The 20,850-nt window shown below is 37.9% G+C and overlaps 1 protein-coding gene across 1 annotated transcript in view; it reads right to left on the minus strand.

Annotated features, from left to right (window-relative positions):
- Positions 1-20,850, minus strand: part of LOC126100494 (retinoblastoma-binding protein 5 homolog) — a 94,472-nt gene that overhangs the window by 18,196 nt on the left and 55,426 nt on the right. The window contains exons 7-8 of the mRNA XM_049911103.1: positions 15,197-15,316; positions 5,844-5,997 (exon numbers count right to left, since the gene is read on the minus strand). Of these exons, the coding sequence (XP_049767060.1) occupies positions 5,844-5,997; positions 15,197-15,316 (274 nt within the window). The remainder of the gene's footprint in view (positions 1-5,843; positions 5,998-15,196; positions 15,317-20,850) is intronic.

A 20,850-nucleotide genomic window follows, 5' to 3' on the forward strand; every position in this document is an offset into this window, starting at 1 on the left:
AAATTTTCACACAGTTACGCTTGTTCTCTTCATCGGCTTGTTTTGGAACCCATTTCACACAGACTTTGCAAAATTGAGCCTGTTATACATGACTTCATATACAGAACCATGGCTAGTCCGCAAATGGTTTGTCGCATCAACAGTCACTTGCCTGCTATTCAGAATTAAGGCATGGATTTGTTCAATTCTGGCATCAGTTGTGGCTGTACTTGAACACCCTGTTCTTTCCTCATCCTTCACGCTCATTGGACCACTTTTGAACTTTCAGTCCGTAGGTAAAAACTTCACTGTGGCAAAATGTTGTCCCCGTATTGTGCTGAAAGTTTTCTACGAGTTGTTGCTCTTGGTATGCATTCAGATCACCAAGGAGGATTATGGAATCCCATTGTTCTATGGTGCAGCTAGAGAATCACATGGCCATTTTTAGGTCATAACAGTGCAATGTTGTATGATGTTATAATGCTGTAACCTACCACAGGTGAAGAGAACGGTGCCATCTAGCAGGTGGTGAGCCTTACGCAGCTAACCTAAAGAAAATTAGACAAAATTGCAAATACTTATTTGACTTATTCTTGTGCTCAGGTGGAATTGGAACTTAAAATATCCCCACTCTGTAAGCAACATGTAGTGATCTTATTATTTACCTGATCTACTGAACGTGATGGAAATGGTTAATTGTCACAGCTTCAGTTATAGTGTGAAAGTGCAGAGAGTGTTCTCTGAGTTATTCTTTGAATGAAAGGGTGTGTATAGTTGTAGCTTATATTCATACCGGTTAATTTAAGAAGTGCTCTTAACAAAGTTCCCGAATTTACTGTCCTCCATTAATCTTCTCATGCTCAGATTATTCTTGGGACTGAGAGCTGGCTGAAACCCAAAGTGAGAGCTCCAAGACATTAGTGAGTCATGGAACGAATGTCAGAAAGACAGATTAGAGGCTGCGGGAGGTGTGTGTGTGTGTGTGTGTGTGTGTGTGTGTGTGTGTGTGTGTTCATTGCAGCAGACAAAAATATTGTCTCTATTGAGGAAGAAGTTGAGTGTGACAGTGACGTTATCTGGTCGCTTATAAGAGGTCTATGTGAAACCAAGTTAATTGCTGGATGTTTTTACCACCCACCTAATTCTGCTGCGACCATTCTAGAGTCATTCAAAGAAAGTCTGCAGTGAGTAGAGCATAAATACCCTGATCGTGCAATACTAACCAGAGGTGACTTTAACCTTGCAGGGGGTACAGACAGACAGTCATGTGAAGTACTTCTGAATGTGCTTTCTGGAAACTGTCTTAAGCAGCTAGTTTGGCAACCCACATGCATTGGAAATATCCTGGACTTTGCAGCTACAAACAGACCAGACTTTATTGACAATGTTAGTATAGAAACCGGGATTACTGATCATGTCATTATAGCAACTATGGTTACAAAAGTTAATAAATCAGATAAGAAGGCTGTGTGAGTGTTTCTGCTGGAAAGAGCAAATAAGCAGTTGTTAGCCTCTCACTTAGACAATGAACTGACATAACTTAGTTCCAATAAGATGGACAAGAGGAATTATGGGCAAAGTTTAAGCAGATTGTAAATTGTAGTCTGAGAATTATGTGCCTAGTAAGTAGTAGTAAGGATGGAAAAGACCCACCGTGGTTTAATAACAAGATTCAGAAAATGCTGAGGAAGCAGAGGCTGTCTGACAAGCTAAGGTTAATAGAGATTCATGCATATGTGAAAACATCTTTGTGTGAAACATATGACGACTACCACCATCATAGCTTAGCAAAATATCTGGCAGACAGCCCGAGAAAATTCCAGTTTTATGTAAAATCGCTAAGTGGGTCTAAGCCTTCTATCCAGTCACTTGTTGATCAGACTGGTGTGGCAATTGAAGACAGCAAAATAAAAGCCAAAGTTCTAAGTTTCAATTTAGTTATTGTTCATGAAAGAGAACCATATAAACATACAGACCCCTGTATAGACGACCTAGTAATAAGCATCCCTGGCATAGAGAAACAAATGAAAGAGCTGAAAACATGTAAGTCACCAGGTCCAACCCAATTTGGTTTTTCAACGAGTACTCTACAGTATTGGCCCCTTACCTAGCTTGCATTTATCACAAATCTTTAGCCCAGCGCAAAAAGTCCCAATTGACTGGAAAAGAAGTGCACCTGACTTCCGTATATATAAGAAGGGCAAAATAATACACTCCCAAAATTACACACCAGTATCCCTAATGTCAGTCTACTGCAGAATTCTTGAACAGATTCTCAGTTTGAATTTAATACATTTTCTTGTGAATGAGAATATGATGACCATGAATCAGCATGGTTTTAGAAAGCATCGCTCTTGCAAAACTCAGCTTGCCATTTTCTCGCATGACATACTGTGAACTATGGATGAAGGGCAATAGACAGATTCCATATTTTTAGATTTGCAGAAAGTGTTTGACACGGTACCCACTGCAGGCTGTTAAAGAAGGTACAGGCATATGGAATAGGTTCACAGATGTGCGAGTTGCTCAAAGATTTATTCAGTTATAGAACCTAGTATGTTGTCCTCAACAGCAAGAAAAGGGTATCATCAGGAGTGCCTCAGTGTGGTAGGATTGTTGTTATTTTCTATGTACATAAATGATTTGGTGGAAAGGATGGGGAACAATTTGCAGTTGTTTGCTGGTGATGCTGTGGTGTACAATATAAGGTGTCAAAGTTGAGTGACAGCAGGAGAGTACAAAGTCACTTGGACAAAATTTCTATTTAATGTGATGAATGGCAGCTAACTCTGAATGTAAAATAATGTAAGTTAATGTGGATAGGTCCAAAAACAAACCTGTAGTGTTCAGATACAGCATTAGCTGTGTCCTGCTAAACACAGTCACGTCGTTTAAACATCTGTGCATAACGTTGCAAAGCGATATGAAATGTAATGAGCAATTGAGTACTGTGGTAAGGATGGCAAATGGTTGACTTCGGTTTATTGGGAGAATTCTAGGAAAGTGTGGTTCATCTGTAATGGAGACCGCATGTAGGATGCTAGTATGACCTATTCTTGAATGCTGATCGAGTCTTTAGGATCCATACCAGGTCGGATTGAAGGAAGATATTGAAGCAATTCAGAGGCGGGCTGCTAGATTTATTTCTGGTAGATTTGAACAACAGGCAAGTGTTATACAGCCGAGCTCCAGGAGATCAAATGGGAGTTTCTGAAGGGAAGGCGACTTCTTTTCGAGGAACACTACTGAGAAAATTTTGAGAACTGGCATTTGAAGCTAGCTGCAGAATGATTCTACTGCCTCAAACATACATTGCGCGTAAGGACCACAAAGATAAGATATGAGAAATCAGGGCTCATAGTTGTTTTTCCCTTGCTCTATTTGTGAGGGGGAACAGGAAAGGAAATGACTAGTAGTGGTACAGGGTACCCTCCACAACATGTCTGATGGTGGATTGCAGAGTATCTATGTAGATGTAGATATTTCCATGAACAATTCTCAAATTTTAGTGTTGCTGCATGTTCAGATTTTGATGATAACGTAGCAGTCCAGTGGTGATATCTTTAATTCTAAGTGTGGTTTCTACATGCAAAAAATCTGAGGTTACTATTAATAATGTTTATAAAGTCATTAATGTACATCATCCATGTTAACCCTAAGAAATCCTACATCCAATTACAAATTAGGTTTCATATGCCATATGGTAATACTTTCGTTAATAAGCACTGATGTAGAACTGAGTCACAAGCTTTCCAAAAGACAAATACAATATCCACTTGATTCCCTTGATCCATCAATTTATGGATGGCATGAGAGAAATGTACGAGATGTTTTTTGCACAATTGTTGCTTTTGGAATTCATGCTGTATGACACAGAGGTCATTCTGATTGAGGCACCACATCACGCTTGAGATCAGAATATGTTCTAAAATTCTGCAACAGATGGATGTCAATGAAACTGGATTGTGGTTTTGTTGACCACTTCTATACCCTTCTTGTATACAAAGTGTAGTTAGTTTGTGCTTTATTAAAAATACAGGCCATAGTTTTTTATTCAAGGGGGGCTACTCAGTCAGCGTATGTTTGTGCTTGCATAACTGAAAAAGTAATTAGATGATTGACTTGAAATTCTGACACAAGAATGAATGCAAATACACACTGATATATTCATAATATTTCAACCTTCTCTTTCTAAAAGTTACTGTTTCTATATATTTGTCATCTCTCTTTATGGCCTCTTAATCCAAATTTCTACACGAAAAACTGGTCTGAATATTTTCCTTGCCTGATTTTGAATTTCTCTTATTTTTGTTTAACTACAAATCACTGTAGTTTCTATTCTATTGTAGTGATTGCAAGTGAACTTATATGCTTTTTGTAATTTGCAGATTCTTTCTTGATTAGCCATTTGTGTTCAGTTCTGATGGTTGGATGATCTCTCCTAGTTATTTGAAGTGTGTAACTTGTGTCACTTTCCCATACTAAATTGTTTTGGGGAGATTATCTGTAGGCTTGCTTTTCATGTATAAGTTCTCGAAGGAGATTTGTAGGCCAGTTTCCTGCAAAATTTTGTGAAGCTTCTCCAGGGCGAGTTTGACTTCTTCTCTACTGTTAGTTAGAATGGCAAGACTGTCCACAAAAGCCAGACCTTTCGCATTTATTCTCAGCTCTTTTTTAATCCCGAGTTCAATTACCAATGCTGTTAGCAAAAGTCTCGAAAGATTCTTGAATAATTTACTTCAAATTTTAAACAATACTCTATAGAATCATCCAGATGGACATATCCTACATTTTTTTTAATGCACAAGTTTTCTGTTAAAACTGACTGCTAGAAAGAAAATGCTCTGCTGCATGCATTCGCTGTTTTGTTTCCTGCATCATAAGACAGTTTTAATAACAATAGTGGAGTATTTTAGCCATTAGACAAACTGTTTCTCCCATATATATTGTTACTCATTATAGACATATTTAAACATAAATTAATGCACAACAATACGGTGTTTTGTTTTCATCTTTGAGGATGGATTTCACAGAAAAAAAAGGTTCTATTTCTAGTTTATCAGGTTATGATTAGGATACTACTCCAGAATCTGAATTTGAACAACAGTCAACCACACTCAAAACTGGGGTGGATGGGTTGTGTGTGTGTGTGTTGTTGTTGTTGTTGTTGTGGTGGTGGTGGTGGTGGAGGGGGGGGGGAGGGAGATGGGCATAGGGATGGGAGGATGAAGTGATAGAATGAGAGACGGGGAAGGAGGAGGAGATGGACAGAGAGGGGGAAGAAGGAGATTAGGATGTATACCCAGTTCCCACACACATTAGAAATGATCAGACTGAGTGCCAGCAATGAGTGGCTGGGTACACCTGGTTCTGTATGATATCCGATTGGGATTTCATTGGGACCTGGGCCTTTATCAATTTTAGTGATTTCAGCTTTTTCTCAAGCCTGCAAACACTCATTTTTGCAATGGTGCAAGAATTGAACTAGAGCAGTACTCCTGTGTCTTCCTTCATAAAAGTACATTTGAAAACAGAGTTCAGAAGTTCTGTTTTTGTTTTGTTACTCTTAATTTCATTTCCTGTGTCACACAAGTGTGTTCAGACACTAATGTTGGTATTACTGACAACATTTACATACCTGAATATCTTTGAGTGGTGTGAGATGTCTTTTACAATTCTGCTTTGAGAGTCCTTGAAGGCTTCTCACACTGCCTTTCTGAGAGCCATCCACATTTCATTCAATATATCTCTATATATTTGCGGACAATGTTGCAAAATCAAACCATTACAACAGGAGCACAGTCTGAGTATGGAGCTTAATGACATACTTAAAACAGTTTTGATTCCAATTTAATAGTACACACCACAACATCCAGCAGCAATTCTCCCTTAGTACCATGAAGTATCTTCACAAGGTTTCCTATGCTTTTCTCCCATACATACAATGCATGTTGACGAGCAGAACCAGCGCAGATGTACTCCCCATCACCAGAGAAACAACATTTTTTCCACATGGTTCTGTAAAAGCAGAAATGCACAGCATCATTTTATGTCACGGTAAAACAACTTATGTTTATGTAAGAACCACATACTTTTTTCTTGGGCAATAATAAATGGGGGTGAGCAGAGGAAGCGAGCTCTGACTCCACAGATTACTGTGGGATGAATAAGGAGCTCCACCTCCTTCAAACAAAGCTGTCACAAGATTTGGGATTTATTCTTTTTAGCTCATACTGAACGATTTGAAATAAAACTGGGATGCAGAGGTAATATATGCTTAAATATTTTACATAAGATTTACATCACGGATCTACAAGAACACTGGCAGCCTCAAAAATGCCATATATTGTTACAATACAGGTATGAGTTGTACTGAATTACTGTATTTTTCGACCTCATATATTAGCATCCATCAAAGAAAACATTAACTTATGTACAACTTTCATCAACAATTTCCAATTTGAAATAAATAACAACATGAGCTTTGATGAAATGATCTGATTCTTAAAAGAAGCTAAACTGACATTATGCTGTTTGAAAAAAAAGGCGCGCACACACACACACACACACACACACACACACACACAGTGAAATAGACTAAAGAATGAAGATTAGTGTCCAACAATTTGACAATGTTGATGTGAGAGGCAGAGCACATGCTTGGTTAAATAACGATTTGACGATGCCTTGTTTAAGGAAGAATCTTGACAACTATCTCAACTGATCTAAGACACCCCAAAAAACCTAAATCAAGGTCATATGCAATCTGAATTCCACATCTTTGGAAAATAGGTCCACTATTTCAATCACTGCCCTATCCTGCTCAGCGAAAACAGAAAATGTGTGAGTGTACAACTCCTTCAATGAATATTTCACTGTTGTTGGAAATTCCAGTTACAAACTTCTAGAACTTGTAGAGGGAATTGTGTACATAATATTTTGAGCAGGAACCCGTGACTGGAAACATGCCTTTTCCATTCTACTGTGGTTTCAATTCAGATGCTTAATTCATCCACTTCTGCTGGACGAATTGAATTAGGTGTGGTACAGTAAAATTATTAGGTAACAATTCAAAAGGAAACATAAAGAAACATCTTTTTATAACTTAAGCACATTTATTTGTATTAACACTTAAAATATTACATTCTGTACGTACAGAAGGCTGGGTTCTTTTTGTTTTGGAATAATGTAAACACATAATGTTTAAGTGTTAATACAAACAATGTGCTAAAGTGATAAATTGATGTTTCATTATGTTTCCTTTCGAATTGTTGCCTAATAATTGGGCACTTGACTGTTTTCTGGAAATTGTCTTAAATGATTGATTATGTCATTTCATGTACCTAACACATTTTCTTTCCTCTAGAATTTCACTATTCTTTTATAAAAACGGAAATAAAATCCAAATAATATGAAAGACAACATGCTCCATTCGAGTCATATGATGCCTGTGGCGTCACTAGCTAGCTCATTGCTCCTACTGCAATAATTTAAGTCACAGTGACATCTTGTTTTGGAATTAGTGTTTCGGAAAATTTGTTACAAATGGTCTGTAGTATCATACCGTACAAATACATCTATAAAAACTCCTGAAAAGTGAAGATGCGTAAACTGATGCTACACTGTATCAGCAAATTGCTACAAAGTCGACGCGCCAATTCACTAACTTAATCAAAAATGCACTGCATTTTGAAGTTAACTTTAACTTAACTCTGAGATATGCTCTCCCACTGTTACAATGAATTATTTGGTAGCTCAGTTGTTATGCGGTAGACTGTTGAATTTTATAAGATTACGTGCACAGATTGCTGGTTCGAATCTAACTGGAATCACATTTTAACTTATTTTTAAAATGAGTTGACAATCCTCTCACATGGAAACCAAATCACAATTACAAAACTTCACCACACCAATCAGAAACAGAATATTATTGTGTTTTCCTTGCTGTTTACATGCGCTTACATTTGCAATTGCTGTTCACACGTAACATTCAAAAAGATATTTTCTAGTTAATGTAACCACACACTTTTTACTTTATTAGAAACAATGTTTTTATCTGTGTACTGTCCAGCTAGGAACCTTACTGTTTGAACTTTTGCACCTTTATCATCCTGCATAAAGCTGAAATAAGACTGCTTCAGATGCTAATGTTACTTTGCACTCAAAACATCACAGCCCTTATACATTTGTGCCACCTGCATGTTGTATACGATTTATATCTCTCCGTATAACCTCATCGTCCTACACCTCATAGTACCATGGGTGTATGGTGATATCTTTACTACTAGCAATACTTTCCAAAAAAGTGAACTGCGTGTTTTCAAAGTAAATGCATTCATTCACTGTTGTCCATTTCTCAGACTATGACTAATGTGAAGCTACATATAATACATCCCACAATCGAAACACCTGCTTCAATCAGTTCTTGCTAACACTGATTTTGTACTTCATGTCAAACTTTTAAAAATACGTAACCCTTCCAGGATTCGAACCTGTGACCTCTTTGTTTACAATACGTTGCCCCACAAAACGTCTGCTAGATCTGAGTGTCTTATCGAAAGGAAACCTGTTCTTAAGTTTTACCAAGAATAGTTTTATTGTGTTGTGGGTTCCATCTCGTGACAGACAGTCGACAATCTAGATATAATATAGAAACCCATTTGCGAAAGTTCTGCAGTTCCTTAGTTTTGAGTAAATTTAATGATGTTGCAGGGAGCATGGAAAAGAATGTCAATCATTACACTTATTGCCACTCTAAATGGGTGGAGCATAATTGCATTAACTTTGGCAAGGTTTTCACTATCACTGTTCACAAAATTTCTTTCTATTGCTACTTAAAAGTAGTCATTGTGTTTTACATCACTCAATAGCCAAAGTGTTTGCAAAAGAAGTACGTAAAAACCTCGTACCTTCGGCTAGCGCTCCTATAACACACATATATCTTTGTCCTACTCCCAGTCTTTGATGTCACCAGAGCATCAGCCAATAACAGCGTGTTTTCAAAAAAAATGGTTCAAATGGCTCTGAGCACTATGCGACTTAACTTCTAAGGTCATCAGTCGCCTAGAACTTAGAACTAATTAAACCTAACTAACCTAAGGACATCACACACATCCGTGCCCGAGGCAGGATTCGAACCTGCGACCGTAGCGGTCGCGCGGTTCCAGACTGTAGCGCCTTTAACCGCTTGGCCACGTGTTTTCAAACACGTGACTAAAAATAATTAAAAATAACATATTTCATGAGACTATTGACCACAAATGCTTTTTAAATGTTTTAATCAATCAGAATAACAACAATCTGAACCATACTTTTGACACAGAAAAATAGCCTTTTGTACTGAGTCACTCCTAATTCAATTCCTCAAACTGATGTGGCTGAGTTAAAACATCCAAATTGAAAAGTCACACAACAGAAATGGTACATTTCCAGACATGGGTTCCTATTCAAAATATTATGTACTCACTCCGAACTACAAGTCTCAGAAGTTTGTAATGTGAGTTTCGAAACACACTGCACATAATCCTTAAACAGAACTTAAATTTCATATTTTTGTGGTATGCAGATTTAATCTAACGTTGTATCACAATTAAAGATATGATAGAAAGAAAAACATAATAAAAAACAACTACAGACATTTACTTATACATAACGCTATACAAAATATATAACTTTATACTAAACACAAAAGATTAATATGTTACTTGCAAAGCTATAATTAAAAACGACAAAGAACAGGTTACACGTTCACAGTGCATGAAATCAATAACAAGGTAACCCAACTTAAAAATATGACTACTGCAGATCAGTATACTCAAGCACAGCTGACTAACAAGGGAATGGTCAGACTTGTCATGTCGAAACCTGTGTTGCTTTTTTTACTACTATGAGTTAACATTGCAAGAAGTCGGTATGCAGAATTTTAGCTGCTGACATGACCTGGAAGTCTGTAAACAATTTTATGAAGTACGGCATTATTGTCGCATGGTTTCCGCGCTTATAACTGCCTCTTGCACAACCCTGACCTCTCTTGCTACGTTATACCAACGCCATCTAGGGACAAGGTGGCGTTAGCTACGCACCGCTCTCTTGCCACAACAGTGAGAGAGCTGATTCCCCCAGTGAAAGCAATCGTATGATAATTAAACATTCATTGACAAATATGGCTGATATGTTATCTACAACATTCTTTCCAAATAGCTATGAAATAGACACAAATAAATATACAGATTAGAACACGTCCAAATTTTATTTCTTTTAATTACCACAAAAATGCGAAATATTGATACTATGTTCAAAACATAGGTGTTTTGTGCACCAAGAACATACAAGCAAAGACGACATATGAGAGCCCTGCGAATCACAGACGTTGTTAGATGTCCGCAGAAAAATCTGGGCTGGTGTTAGGAATGAATCAGGCCTAGTATCAGTATATTTTGAGTAGTGCCACACACATTTAATTAAATTCTGAAACCATGGGGAGGAAAACTGATAATGTACTACTGATTGCAGCTTGAGAATATTGCCACGGTGATAGACAGGAAACTGCAGTGATCTGCGCACAATAATTTTCTCTGTTAGTTTTCTGTAAAATGCCTTCCACTGACGGAAAAATTCTCTGTCTAAAGGTTGAATTACATTCGTTGTGCTGGGTGGAATCTGAAGTATCTCTACTTCTTTGTCAGAGTGGGCTCGAAATACAGCTTTTAATGAATCAGACCTTTTATGACCTGACCACGAATCTAGAAAGAGAAGAGATTTGTTCCTGCAGAACGGAAGAAAAGCATGATGCATGAAAAGTGTATCATTTTCATTTCCCATTTTTCCAGACTTTGATGCGTTTACCACAAGATTGTTTGCGTAGAACATTGTACTTTTGACACATGGTCCAAAACATCCAGTTGGTTCTTGAAGACACACATAATTTAGGCAGCAATGAACCATCCAGACTAATTATGGGCATTATAGTGTATGAATGGGTGAGTGCAGTCGTGGACTGCGCAATCGCCTCATATGTTTTTCCCCTTTGAATGACAGTGTTCTTTTCGCACGCATTTCTTTTTGAAAACCTGACTGATCTGCATTGTACATGTACGATTCACTAAAACTAGCGATCTTATTTTTTGCATCCATAAGAAAAGCTTCTATCATTTCGATTTGTGTCACTTCATTTTCCGACCTGTTTCTCGATACAAATTTTGTTATTTTTCTTGCCACAATTTTATGTGATCTTTTGAAGCGACTAATCCAACTTTGAGAAGCTGTAAATTCTTTAGCGCCTATTGCGTTGGCAATCTCTAATGCCTAATCACACAAAACTGTATCGCTGACACTAAATGACTGTTGTCTGGCATCGGAAAATAGCTCAAAGTCGTGCATTTATCTCCGTCGCAATTTCCAGTCGACTCTTACATCATCCAGCGACTTCCTTTTTCCATCTATACAATTCACGTTCAGAACGGACAAAGCGATACTTATTTTGAACAGTACTGACACGTAGGCGTTTCTTACCACTTTCGTTCAACCAATATGTCACCGCTTCTTTGTCTGATAAGGTAATTGTAGATGCTGGTGTTACTTTCTGAGATAATTGATGATGGTACGTGACACTATCACTCTAAGAGTCTTCATGAGTGCAACTTTCGTTGGTGTCTTCGCCGTCTGTAGATTCACAGTCTGCAATATCGAGTGTTTCAGTTGTTTCTAGCCACATTTCTGCGCCATTTACATGCTCGTCTAGAAGTTTAACAACCATGTCGCACAACACGTAGTCTTCATGCGTGTTTTCTGTTGATTGCTTCATTTGGCGTTTGTGGTATATCTCCATGGCAAGCAGCAAAACATTTACAGGGTTCGCCATCACCTGTGAGGGGAGATTGAATGTTCACCGTTTAGTGGCTTGTGGAGTATAGATGAACATGTACAGAACATCTTTCACATCTCTAACCAGTTTCAGTACGGTATGTTTCGAAATACGTACCAGAAATTAAAAGGACGTGCATGCCACAGAAACGAATATTCGTTTCCCCTTTCCACCAAAACCGTGCAGCAATATTCCTCTTTAGTGAACGCCACGATAAGACGCCTCTTTAGTGAACGCCACGATAAGACGGTCACACTTCCCGACCATGCGCACAATGCTCGTGACTCGCCATTTCCAGGGGTGGCCAGCCGTCACTGCAAGCGCCAAGCAGGAAACAAAGCCATGTTCGTGATTTTTTTTTAGGTGACTTCCAGTTCATGTCAGCAGCTACAATTTTGCATATGGACCTTTTGCACAGTTAAATAACAGTGCTAAAAAAAGCAATACATGTTTCGGCATGACAAGTCTGACCATTCCCTTGTAAGGCAAGGAACACAGAGAAGAGCTTTGAAGTTTGGAAAATAAAAAAAAAAGAGGAATTTGCAAAGTTAGCTGTGAGGGTGTTGACAACAAGAATGCCTGTGAAAACTATAGTTCCAGGTTTGACTACCAGTCTTACACATCATTTTAATCTGCCAAGAAGTTTCAAAAAGTGCACACTCTGTTGGAGAGTGAACAATACATTGTGGAAATTTACTCACGTTTGTCTTTCCACATACATCATTTCATTAGGGTCTACCATTGCCTGTGTAATTAGTTGTCAAACATTCCAGTGAATTCCTGTCACTGCTATATGCAAATGCAACATACTTCCAACACTCTACACTCTATGGTTATTATAAGACATATTACATGCCTTTACCACCCTAAACCATTCTGAAACAACTGGTGTGTACTACAGAAAGTAACAATGAATAATCTGCACAATTATATGTACAGAACATGCCAATGATTATAATTAAAATTCCAGTTTCTAAATACTGTAAACAAAAGGAACGTTGTACAAAATGGCATCAAATTTGAATGAAATATTATCAAAGGGGAAAACGTAATGGAATATATATGCACGAAAATTTTCCCACTAGATGACATTGTAAGCATCTTAACGTAAGTGAATTCAATTACAAATGACAGTTTTACATAACATAAAATAATAATTCATTATATATACTGGATGTTAAGTTTTGTTTCTAAAGGTATATGCAGTCACTGTTTTGTCATTTACTGCTATACCAGTGATTTTATGCTAGGGATTGCAGTAAGAAAGTTGAAGTGTTATTCTCGTTCAGATTAAATATTATGAAACATATTTGTCTTAGTGATGGTGAAAGGAAAAGAGTTACTCATCAAATGAGAATAAATAAAAAAATCTATAGAATGGAAAAAGATGCTGATACAAGTTTTGACATTTTAAGTTCAATATTAAACATAACAAAATCAGTATGAAGGTGCAGACTCTGGGGCAGTGGAACTAAGAAGTCATAAGGGCATCTGAATAATAATAATAATACTATAATCAAACAATGGAAAATAATAATAAGAGACAGAGATTTCAATTGAAGCTATTGCAATCCATTTTTAAATGGGCTGGGAAAACACCAAGGCAATGTGTCTTCACAAAATCATGTAATGGGTGCAAAAAAGAAACAATGCCTCAATTGATGCAGCAATGATGAGAGTTGAACCCACTTTAAGTACTGGAGGGAGGTGTACAACAACAACAACAACAACAACAACAACAATGCCTCATATGCCGGTTGGAGTCCTGGCAAAGAACATACAACAGTTACACATAACAGCTGAAAAAGAGAACTAGGTCTGTTGCAAAAACAGAATAAAAACTGATCCAAAAATCCAGAAACATATTATCAATCATCACAAAGCAAAAAGTTTTTAGAGGAGAACATTATTCCGAACTGGATTTTTGAAAAATCTTTGGAACAGCCAGTGTGGAATAATGACTTCGTTTTATAAATTTGTATCAACTGAGGGCCCAGCAGTATCTAAGTTAATAAACAATGAGAAAAACTTTGATATCACAACCACAAGGTGTGTTCAAAAAGAAACTGAACTTTTGCTGTATCAGCTATATTGCTTATTGTACAACATTTTAAGCACTGTTCCCTTCAAAATAGTCCCCTCTAGTGGCAATACACCATTCCCTTTATTTCTTCCAGTTTTGGAACACCTCCTGGAACACATTTTGTGGGACAGCATGCAGGTTTCTCATCACATTGTCCTATATCTCCTCTATGGCTTGGAAGTGATGTCCTTTCAATGTGTTTTTCAGTTTGGGAAACAGGAAAAAGTCTACCGAGGCTAGATCTGGAGAATAAGGTGGATGGAGCACAACAAGAATGTGGTGTTTTGCTACACAGCTGCAGACAAGCAGTGATGTGTGAGCTGGTGCATTGTTATGATGCAACATCCAACTCTCATTATCCCACAATTCAGGCCTCTTCTTGCACACAGCATCCCTCATGCGCACTAGGATTCCCTGGTAGACTTTCTTGTTTACAATCTGACAATATGGCACAAATTCATGTTGGATAATGCCTTTGTAAAAAAAACAACCAACATCGCCTTGATCTTTGACCAACTTATGCATGCTTTTTTTGGATGAGGTGACCCTTCACCCGCCCGCTGCAATGACTGCCGTCGCAGCATCTTACCAGCACACTCACGTCTCATCACCTATTACGATGTTCTTAAGAAAGTTTCCATTGTCATTAACAGCGGCAAGCAGTTCCTTGCACATTTCAACACGGGTCTGTTTCTGATCTACAGTCATCAAACACGGTACACATTTTGCACTGGCACGACACATATCAAGTTTTCACTCAAAATTTGATGACATGATCCTACGCTGATGCCCACCTCCTCAACAACTTCCCTAACAGTTAAATGATGATTTCTGTGAATCACAACACAAACGCAACTCACATGGCCATCATCTGTTGATATGGAAGGATGTCCAGACTTGGAATAATCACAGACTGACATTCAGCCTTGTTGAAAATGCTTAAAGAACTCGTAGCAGTGCCGTGCTACTCATACAGTCCTCCCCATATGCTTGGCTAAAGTTTGTAGCAGAATTTCACACACACACACACACACACACACACACACACACACACACACACACACACACAGGTCTTTTACAAGAATTATCTCTGTCGAAGATGAAACCGTGACTGACCATTATGTCCTTGTTCTGAGACAACGCAGAAATTTCAGAGTCACTTCACACACACACACACACACACACACACACACACACACACAAATGCAGTAGTTTATAAGATAGAAATGAAAATTGCATAAAATCACCACAGAATGTAGGTAGGTACAAACTTGTTGACCAGGTCCTGTAATTTCTGGATGGGTTCTGGTTCACCATCTTTCCCACATGCTAAAACTTCCTTGCTGTCATAAACTCTGATTACGCGATCAGCAGTGTTCACCAGGAAACAGCTGTCGACAAAAATTAATTATATCTATGAAAAACATTTAATAAACTATACAAAAAAGCCTTCAAAATAAACAGGTGGGTAACACAGTTAGCAACAAAAACATAAGGAAAATACTTGCTACAGAGATCATGGATATGGTAAATATTGTACATATAACAAATGGTTTAAATAATCTGAGTCAAACTAATATTCCTGTACCTTACAACAATCACAAAATCAAATTATTCTGTAATTTTTTCCACACCCACCATCTCACAGGAAGCACATTAACAAATTCTATTGTTACACAAAAAAGTGTAACAGGTGCCAATAATGAAATATGGGCAACAGGTATTTACTTTCGAAGGCAACTGCAGAAGAATCAGAGTCTTATAGCTAACTTTCCTCCCAAAAACTGTTTTTCAACCTTTTCAGCAACACCTAGAAAACCTTGTTTCAGTCCCACAACAGGTATATCCTATCTTTTACCAGAGCTTGAACTACTTACCATCAGGCCAAAAGCTGAGGACCAACCAACCCACAATCCTTCCCACCCCTCCCAAAAGCAGTAATACACTGCCCATCCCCTCTATGAAATAATCCTATAGTCCATCCTTTCTCCACAACTACTCCCAACCCTTCGCTACATTGACCATACCTCTATAAAAGACTGAGGCACAAGATCTGTGTAATACACCCACACAGCACATCCCGTTCCAATCCCATCATAGGCTTACTCTATCATATCAGACACAGGGCTATCTGTGAAAGTAATCACATTATATACCAGCACAGCTGTAGCTTGTGCACAGTCTTTTATACAGGTAGAACCAAACCCAGCCCCCACCCGAAATAATGGCTAACATCAAACTGTGATCATGAGCAAAGCTGACAACCTAATGGCAGAGCACACGCCTGGACACAGTATTAACTATAACAGCTGCTCTACAATCTGTCACCTAGATCATTCCTTGCAGTACCAGCTTTTGTGTATACTGTAGACTAGAACTATCATTGCAACACATTGTTTGGTCCCACTCCTCCAGGTCTCGATATCCACTAACCAATGTCCCACACTCATCTTCACCCATGCTACACTCACAGCCCCTCCTCTCTGCAGCCTCCCTACCTCTGTTCTCTCTCTTGTTTCATGACAACTCCTGTTCATTACAGAACAACTGTAACTCGAGTTAATTATGAAAAGGGGGGGGGGGGGGTTATAATTCACTGATATAAATGGAATAGCAGATAATATTGTTTATTTCGGGTGATGAATTACCAAATTAATATAATGCTGATCAGCAAGTGAGCTGTATGGACATTTTAATGCCTAAGTACTTAAAATTTCCATAAGGGTAAATAATGGAAGTCCCTGTTTTAGTCACAAAACTGCCATCATAAAATTAGAGAGAGATGTAACCCTTGAAACAAAACTTGTTGAAAAAGAGCTGGCATTGTAAAACGTGGAAAAGAATCCCTATCCCCCCCCCCCCCCCCCCCCCCCCCACCACCCCAAATGGGCTTAACCCTAGGATGCATGGTGCCGAAAAAACACATGAATGCATATGCAGGGCCTCCAAGGCCCTGCCCTAAATTAAAATTTTCCTCTTTTCATATAATCATTCTTTGGAGTTAAATTTATTTCTGTCAAGTTTATTGTCATATTGAAAGATTCCTAAGATACAGTAACAGGATCTGGTGGGCCTGATTAACATTTTATTAATATTTTTAAAAAAACTCTAAGAGTGAATTTTTATTAGTTACATCCATTTACATACAACATATACAAATAATTTTATTAATTCACTTATAAGTTGGAGTTTACATTTTATAACATTTATTACAACCCATTTCTTCAATTAAAACATACTCATTATTCACAATATTATGTATATAGGCAATATTTTGACAAAAAGTTGTTATTCATTGTTCACATAAATTGCATTTTTCTTAGTTTCAACATGTGACAAACAAGAAGCACAAAGAACGCCACTATGTTCCTTACAAATGTTGGTTTTACACTTAATGCATGTCATAGCACTTTTACTGTGTTTATTATATGGACAATAATTGCATCTTATTCTTTTTCCTGAAACAGGTAGTTAGTTCGGCAATATGACATCTTTTTGAACACCACATCTTTGCATGGCATCAACGATTTTCTTTGGAAGATTAGGGATCTGAATACGAAGTTCCATTAGTGGCCTTACCATTTTCTCTGCTAAATCTCTTAGGAACAAACGCCTTTTATCACTTCTTCCGCTATGGTATGTCAGATGTTGGGCGGAAAATAAAATTTCACTGTTCATTGCTGCGACGTCCATCATATTCATCCATATGCCAATGGCCATCTTCTTGTTTGTCTCTTGCAAGTGTAATAACGAATTTTCTGGTCCATTTGATCTACTCCACCCTTCGTATAATTATAGAACTTTATTATATCTGGTTTTTTTTTTTGCATGAGTTTCTTCAATGTTTCTGTCGTGATGCATTGTGCTAATGAGAACTACAGAATTTTTCTTTTGGGGAACATAACTCACCATTGTAATGTCACATCTAAATGCAAACAAAGAGGAATGAAACACTCTTGAGGCAGATGGTTTCATCTCATTAGGAATTTCTGGTTTATTTTGTTTGATTGTTCCCAGCACTGTAATTTGCTTCTGAAGCATCTCTTCTGCCAGCTGCACACTAGTAAAGAAGTTGTCAACAGTAATGTTTTTTGATGATCCTACAATGCTTTTAGCAAGATCTTCCACCACATTCAATCCAAGATCTTTCTGAGTAGGTTCATGGGGCTTCCTTCCCGTGTAAACAATTCCGTCTAGAGCATATTCAGATGTAGCATCACACAACCAAAATATTTTTATGCCATACTTGGCTGGTTTAGAGGGTGAGGGTGAAGCTGCATCTTCCACAGAATGGGACTATCTGTTCATCAACTGTGAGCGAATCATTGGGAATCATTCTATTTCTACACTTGTCAAGAAATAGTTCCCATACATAGCGAAAAGCTGCAAGTTTGTCATCTTCAGATCGAGCTTCATGTGTACGCCTGTTATCAAATCTAATCATTCTCCTTATATCCTCGAATCTATTTACTCACTCACATGGTGGCCTTATACGTAGGATTTGCCTTTTCATCCAAGAATAATTCTCTAATAGGGACATCCCAACTCTTCTCAACACCAGAAAGCAGTAAAAGACCATGAAAACCCTCCACTTCAGCAAGCGAAACGTTTTTCCACGTTTTACCACGTAATGCAGTCACTCTTCTGCCTTCAACATTTGTACATTTGATGATTTCCTCTAGTATTTCCTTGGAGATGAAATAGTCCCAGGCATCCTTAGGTTTACATGTTTTCAAACCACGGGCTGGACTAGGTGACTTCTTTTTGATATTATGGGCAGGCATACGAAAAGTTGCAGGAGGATCTAATTTCCAAATCGTTCCCTTCCGACTAATGTATGTGTGGTCTTCCATACCTTTTTGTCATGGTTCTTCATTTTCAGACTGATGAAGTAATATTATCGGAAGGACTGTCATCTGCCTCAATATTCACATCTGCAGGTTCATTGGCTGATTCTTCACTACTTGCACCTACAGAAATATTTCCTTCCTTGCAAGAATCATCTTCTTCAAACCACTGAGCCACAACACTTTCAAAATTAGCTGCAGTTGCACGTACTGACTCTCTTGCTTTGCGTGTCGAAGCCATAGCAAAAGGCGTGTCTCTCGAACAGCAGCTTGTGCAGCACTAAACGACTCATACTTGTAACAATATGGGCCTTGCAGCAATAAACAAACTACAGTAACAATGAGGCTGAAAAGAGCAGTGCAGGATAACAATACTATGCAATAATAAAACATTTGATAGCAAAAAGATCAATAATACACCAACATCGCCAATATGTGAAAGTAGTGTGTACTATTTTTTAGTTATACTATTACTACTACAGCTACTGCTGCTGTTGGCACTCCTGTTGCTGGAAATACCACTACAGTTATTGTTGAATTAATAACTGCTCCCAAACAAATGTTGAAGACAATATAGGCTAAAGAACATTTATAAATGTGTGTGGGCTTCTGAAGCCCTACTTATGCATTCACGGTGTATGGGTAAACGTATTGAATTATACAAAAAATTTAAAAAGGTATCTCGTTCAGACTTGATGGGAGGAATATCACAGTGTTAGTGAAAGAGTACTGGAAAGCAAATTTGAAATCAAACAAAAAATTATAGAATTTTTTTAGAAATGAAGACATACAAGGGCCTCGGGGGCCCTGTATATGCATCCTAGGGTTAATGGCCATATGTGATATTTCTTCTCAGGAACAGCGACAAACACCACTAGTACAACACAGACTTAATAAGTAGGTCCTTATTACGAAGAACAAACAGCACTACATGTACAGAACCAGACAGAACCAGGGAAACCAACATAGCAGACAAGAGGACAAACAAACGCACAATGCAATGGCAATGCACACTAAAACAATGTGTAAATGCCAGAAAGCAATGTAAGACAGAGGAACCTCTTTATACAACAAACAATTGGGATAGCATGCGTTATCAGCATTACAATCAAAAAGATGATATTACAGTAACATAACACAGTATCACAATAACATGCAAAATGTTAATCCACAGAAGAAGGGTGGAAACAATGCCACAAAAAACATAAGAAGAGGGTAACTTACTTACTTACTTATTTATTTATTTATTATGTGTCACACTCCCCTCCTCCTTTTTCACTAACACTCGTGTGTTTGTGGAGCCAATGATAAGTTTCCAAAAGGGAAAGGTAACGTAATTCTACCTGTCTGTTAAAAGTAAACTCAAGAATAATAATAATAATAATAATAATAATAATAATAATTATTATTATTATTATTATTATTATTATTGTTATTATTATTATTACTAACTCTATTTAATTTGTGCATTCTTGAACCTCTGTTAATTATCTACAGTATCCAAACTCCAGAATGAGATTTTCACTCTGCAGCGGAGTGTGCGCTGATATGAAACTTCCTGGCAGATTAAAACTGTGTGCCCGACCAAGACTCGAACTCGGGACCTTTGCCTTTCGCGGGCAAGCGCTCTACCATCTGAGCTACCGAAGCACGACTCACGCCCGGTACTCACAGCTTTACTTCTGCCAGTATCTCGTCTCCTACCTTCCAAACTTAACAGAAGCTCTCCTGCGAGTCTCGGTCGGGCACACAGTTTTAATCTGCCAGGAAGTTTCAGTATCCAAACTTTCTGCACATCTAGGGACAGAGAATCTGCCTATTAGCCTGTATACATGATTCACCAGATAGTATGTGTGAAAAGGAGAAGCTTTTTCTCAAATGAATCATGCTTCCTACATCCAAGAACTTCTTACTAGAAGCTTTTCTCTCTCAAGGAAACTCACTGTATTTGAGTGCAAAACATGAAAAGGTATCTTGCATCAAGCAGACATTAAAGTGCGGCAGTGAAACGGATGATTTGGGAACCCTGTGAATATAATGCTACATTAGGAATTGAATATAGAAGTGGTGCTGTCTGA

This window comes from Schistocerca cancellata, chromosome 9 (genome assembly GCF_023864275.1).
Source record: "Schistocerca cancellata isolate TAMUIC-IGC-003103 chromosome 9, iqSchCanc2.1, whole genome shotgun sequence".
In the NCBI taxonomy this organism is placed as follows: Eukaryota; Metazoa; Arthropoda; class Insecta; order Orthoptera; family Acrididae; genus Schistocerca; species Schistocerca cancellata.